Raw genomic sequence first — 5,082 nt, forward strand, 5'->3', positions numbered from 1 at the left:
CCAGCTCAGCGGAGTCCTCAGCCTGGGGTCGAGGGCACTACGATGTCCAGCCCCCAGGCCCACAAAGGGCACCAGCTCTAAGCTCCACAGGCATGGCCTCCACAGGAGAGGGCAGGTGGGGGGCAGGGTCAGAAGGGAGGTCCAGGGTGACAGCCGAGTGTGCATCACCTCTGGGTGCAGGTGACCCTGTGAGGAGGCTGGGCCGAGAGTCCCCACCATCGGCTGTGGCCTGGAACCCAGAAAGCAGGAGGACAGGCGGCCGAGCCTCCTCCTCTAGCTCAGCAGCTCCTGGGCCGCAGTGAGAGCGGCTGTCAGTGAGGCCTCCCCCTGGCAGGCCTGTCTCACACCTCCTGTCTGTGTTTCCTGGAGCCACCACCACACGTGACCCAAACCGGGGGGCTTAAAAACAACAGAAAATCATCTCTCCCAGTTCCGAAGCCAGCGACTTGGCGCCTTTCCCTCTATCTTTTAACAACACCAGGCATTGCATTTAGGGCCCCTCTGAGTGCAGAATGGTCTCACCTCGAGACTCTATAATTACAGCTACAAAGACCCTACAGAATTCCCGGTGAGGTCACATTCTAAACTTCCCGGTGGACATGAATTTGGGCAACAGTATTCAGCCCACTACACCATCCTTTCGACGACCCCATGAGGAGGCCTCAGAATCCCACGCAGGCTCGGAAGGTGCTGCCTGAGGCCCCCGTGCAGGCAGGGACATGTGGCCGAGCCGTGTGTCTGGCTCCCGAGCCCTCCCACTCTCCCTTCCCCTTCTGGAGCCTTCTGTGCAGGAGCTGGGCGCCCAGACACCGGCTCTCGAGGCTGGGCCCTGGGAGTGTGCTTGGAGGCCGGGTGGGCTCAGAGTCAGAGCACCAGGGGGTCCGGCCACGCTGCCTTACGTTGGGCTGGCCACGTCTCCTCCCTGGGCCTGCTGGCCCACCTGCAGGATGGGGCCTTGCACAGAACAGAAAGAGACCCTCATGGTCCACATGCCCAGCATTGGACGTGTATCCAGAATATACAAAAGTGCAAAGAGCTCCTGAAAGAAAAAGACAGCACAGCACAAAAGTGAGAGAGGGAAAAACTAGAAGGGAAACTTCACAGAAGACACACGATGACAACAGACAGGAGAATTTATGCAACTTAATTAGTCATCAGGAAAACACAAATTAAACCCCAGTGAGATATCACGACGCACACACGCCCGCGTGAGCAAAGATGGAGCGTGCCCGCCGTTGGCGAGAATGCAGACGCGCCTGCTGCCCGAGGTGGTACCAGGTCTGCAAACACCTGCCAAAGCTGAGCCTCCACACACCTTTCCCTCCAACAACTCTACTCGGAGTTGCTGTGGATATAAGGAGAATGTGAATGGAAGTGAATGGAAGCTCCGAGAATACTCCTCAGGAGTGGAGGCCGCGGCAGGCCCGCATGCACACGGCGAAGCCGGGCAGAGCCGTGGGAGCAGACGCACGCTCAGGACGAGGGACAGGGCAGAGCAAACGCACAAACCCAACACGGAGACGCGACGCTGCCCCCCGGGAATAAGCCTGCTAAAACAGACGCCGTGTGGGGGTCCCAGCGGGTGCCCTCGTGTGGCTTAGGAAGGGGCTGCGGACGGGACGACACGCAGGCCCGGGGGCTCCACAAGCAGAGGAGAAGCAACACGGCCCCTGGGGACACCGAGGAGAGTGGGCAGGGAAGAAGAGAAACGGCCCCACTCACTTGGCAGATGGCCTTTCCCGTCGAGAAGTCCCCAGCACACAGCATCTCCTCTTGCACAGAGTAGGTCTTGCTGTTGCTAAGTCTTTGTCTGTATAAGACATTACAGAACTCGTTCTCAATGAGGCTCACCTTACCCTCCTGCAGATGGAAGGGCGAATGCAGATGCTCTGTGTGGACGAGAAGGGAACCAGGGACGTGCGCTGTGGGGAAGCCCAGCCATGCCGCACCCCCGCTGCCCCCGAAACATGGGGCCTGCTCAGCACAGATGAGCCTCGAACACGGCGGCAGCCTTCCATCTGTCCCTCACAGGCTCCTCTCCTATTTCCCAGACTTTCCACAGACTCTTCCATTCCCTGCACCTCACTCATATCTGTCCTAGTCCTCAAAGACAGAAGGCAAATCCCAGCAACACACGCCATTCGTGGGCCCTTAGCAACCACTGACCAATGCATGCCATCCATGTCTACTTGTCTGTCATTGACCTTCCTCCCTTCCCTCCATCCTCCTACCTCTCACCCCACCATGCTCCCTCCTTCCACCCACCTAACCACATACCTACCTGTCCACACACCCACCTGCCCATGCACCCACCTGTCCACATACGGCTCCATCCCTCCAGCATCTGCACACTGGCCACCAGCCACTCATCTCCCAGCCACACCTCCCCATCCAGCCACAAGCACTCACCCATCCATCCATCTGTCCTCATGCTGGGCATCTTGTGGATACCCACGACACAGGGGGCATTGTTGTTGGGGACACAGCATGAGTGAGGTAAGTGGACGGGACTATTATAGACCTAATAAATGGTGTGAAGGAAACAGAACAGGAGGAGGTGCCCCTTTCAGCTCCTGTGAGCAAGCAGGAGGGGCCGAGTTGTAGATGTAAAGAGAGTGAGTCCGCAAGCAAACGCCGGTGGGCAGAGAGGCCAGGCAGAGAAGCCAGCCGAGGCCAAGGCCCTGGGGTCAGGACGGTCTGGAGCACTCAAGCAGGAAGGAGGTTGGTGGCTGGGACGGGACGTGGGGTGGGGCATGGGGGGGCATGCAAGGAGGGTGGGGGCCAAGGACACGCAGGCCTGATCGCCAAGGCGGGGAGTTTGGAGTTGTTCTAAGCACAGATGGGAAGGCAGGTGTGCATGTGTGTGTGTGTGTGTGTGCGCACAAGGGAGGGAGAGAGAGAGAGAATGCTGGAGGCTGGACAGTCCTCGGACTCAAGGAACTCTGAAGCTTTAGAATCACACACTTTTCAGAACTAGAACTAAAATGGTCCAGTCCTCTAGAAATGAGGCCCAGAGACCCAACGTCCCGTGGCTGCTTGTCTGGGGCCCCTCAGACTGAGCCCTCCTTCTCCCCTGCGGCCCTCACCCGCCCGCCTCTCCTGCACCCCCTCACTGTCCTCGCTGAGCATCCCCCAGCCGGTGATCCAGCAGGACAAGCTGCTGGACAGCTGCATGCCGGGGCTCGGGAGGCAGGCGGGGGCGATGTAGGAGGTGAGGTTCACGGGCAGGCGCAGCTGCAGCATGACGATGTCGCTCCCGAAGGGGTGATGCCTCTCAAAGTCTGGGTGCACGATAATCCGGCTCAGGGACATCTCCCGTGCATGCTGGGAGTACTGGTACAGCTGCGTGCTTCCCAGCAGAACCCGGTAGTCCGCTGGGGCGTGGGATTTGCTGGCGGAGAAGAGCTCGTGGTCGCTCTCCCCTCTGAGCGTGGGCCGGCGCTCCCCCTGCCCCTCGTCTAGCCGCCCCTTCCTCCAGAGCCTGTGCCTGCAGGGGAGGCCAGGCAGCTTCTGCCTCCTCTTCCCAACCATCTTGAGGCCGACTGATCTTCTGTCCCAGCCTCAGGCTCGTGTCTCCCCCACTACACCCCACACTGGAGGAGCAGGGACTCCTCGTGCTCAAGGCTCCCTGGTGGGGCCTCACACCAAGCTCTTCCATTTTACACAGAGGAGCCCCGGCTCCGGCCTCACTCTAGCCTGACCCTTCCCAAAGCTCCCCACGGCCCAGCTGCGGCCCCACGCCTTTCCTGCCCCTTCTTCCTATAAACACCTTCCTACCCCACAGCTGCTGGTCCACTTGCTCATTTGTTTAAGTGAGCAAATGAGTGCATTTGCCTTGTCCCCTGAACACGAGACACGAAACGGCCCACCCTGCTGACTACGTGGCCCACCCCCTGGAAGCCCACGCCCCCCGGCCCAAAGCCTTCTCCCCAGCACCGGCTGGGCCACTGCACCTCTCCTGACCTCCCTCCCTGTCCACAGGGCCCTCCCCTCTCTCCCACGTTGGCTTTCTCTCCTGCCAACATGGAGGCACCCCCTTGCCACAGAGGGGCTCGTGCGGCAGAGGTCGGTTCTGACGGGGCTCTGGGCCCTTAAAGCCAGTCAGTGCCTGAGCTCTGGCTCCCTGACCTGGGCTGTGATGCCCCCACTCCCCTGAGACCTCTCCTCGTCTGTTCAGAAGCCGGGCACTGAGCCAGGCCCAGGAGGCCAGAGGAGCCAGCCTCCTGAGCAGCCACGTCAAGCTCAGGGAGCCCACCGCCCACCCAGGCAGCCTGGCAGGCAGGTGCCAGCAGCCACGACTCCTCCTGGGCACGCGGTTCTGCAGAAGTGGTAAGAAAACCCAGCTAGCTGCTGGCCGTGTGTGCAGTCCCAGGTCCCTGCCTGCAGTCTGACGCCCAGGAGTCTGCGGATACTGAGGAGAAGCCCTGGCCGGGGAGGCAAAGAGCCTGCCCGTCTCCTGGGGCCCGTTCGTGCTGGAGGAGGCACAGGGGCCGAGGACGGAGACGCGGGGAGCGGGGAGCACATTCAGGTGGAGGGGACATGGGTCAAAGGCAGGAATGTCGTGTTTGGAGGCCACACACCCACCAGAGCAAAGCCCAGAGGAAGTGGCATTGGACACCCATCACCCCTCACTCCTCTCCCTTCATCCCCCAGCCCTACCGGCCCCTCTGCTGGCACCCCGGAAGGAGGACTCACTTGAGAAAGCAGTGGGCAGTGGAAACCAGCCAGAGGGGGTCAATGAGGACGGCTCCGCAGACGTGCCCGCGCTGGAACAGCAGGCTGGCCTGCCACGGCCACCGGCCCTCCAACACCTCCCGGCCGCCGTAGATCCTCCCCATCGCCTTGGGCTTCCCACACACTGCGGAGACACCCCCCCGTCCATGACAGAGACACCGGTGACCCCAAATGATGCGGTCACAGAGGCCCTCCTCCAGGTCACAGGGGCAAAAACCGAGGCCAAGGGTCAAGGGGCCTGGGTTGCCAGACCCTGCCCTCATGAGTGCTGCTGAGGGCTGCAGAGCAGAGCACAGGCCAGCAAGCCCTGGCGGGACGAGGGCCCAGGGGGGATGAGGGCCCAGGGGT

General features: G+C 61.4%; 1 protein-coding gene across 1 annotated transcript; it reads right to left on the reverse strand.

Moving 5' to 3' along the window:
• Positions 1-895: 895 nt before the first annotated feature.
• Positions 896-4,997, reverse strand: LOC123850216 (putative serine protease 47). Its single transcript, XM_054509537.1, has 4 exons — positions 4,696-4,997; positions 3,087-3,391; positions 1,723-1,889; positions 896-1,039 (listed from the first exon to the last, which is right to left on the reverse strand). The coding sequence occupies exons 1-4, from the start codon at positions 4,995-4,997 to the stop codon at positions 896-898; spliced, it is 918 nt and encodes a 305-aa protein (XP_054365512.1).
• Between the last annotated feature and the right edge of the window lie 85 nt (positions 4,998-5,082).

Source organism: Mirounga angustirostris, unplaced genomic scaffold (assembly GCF_029215605.1).
Source record: "Mirounga angustirostris isolate CCGP_5_RB_7025 unplaced genomic scaffold, mMirAng1.0.hap1 SCAF_15, whole genome shotgun sequence".
Classification (NCBI taxonomy): domain Eukaryota; kingdom Metazoa; phylum Chordata; class Mammalia; order Carnivora; family Phocidae; genus Mirounga; species Mirounga angustirostris.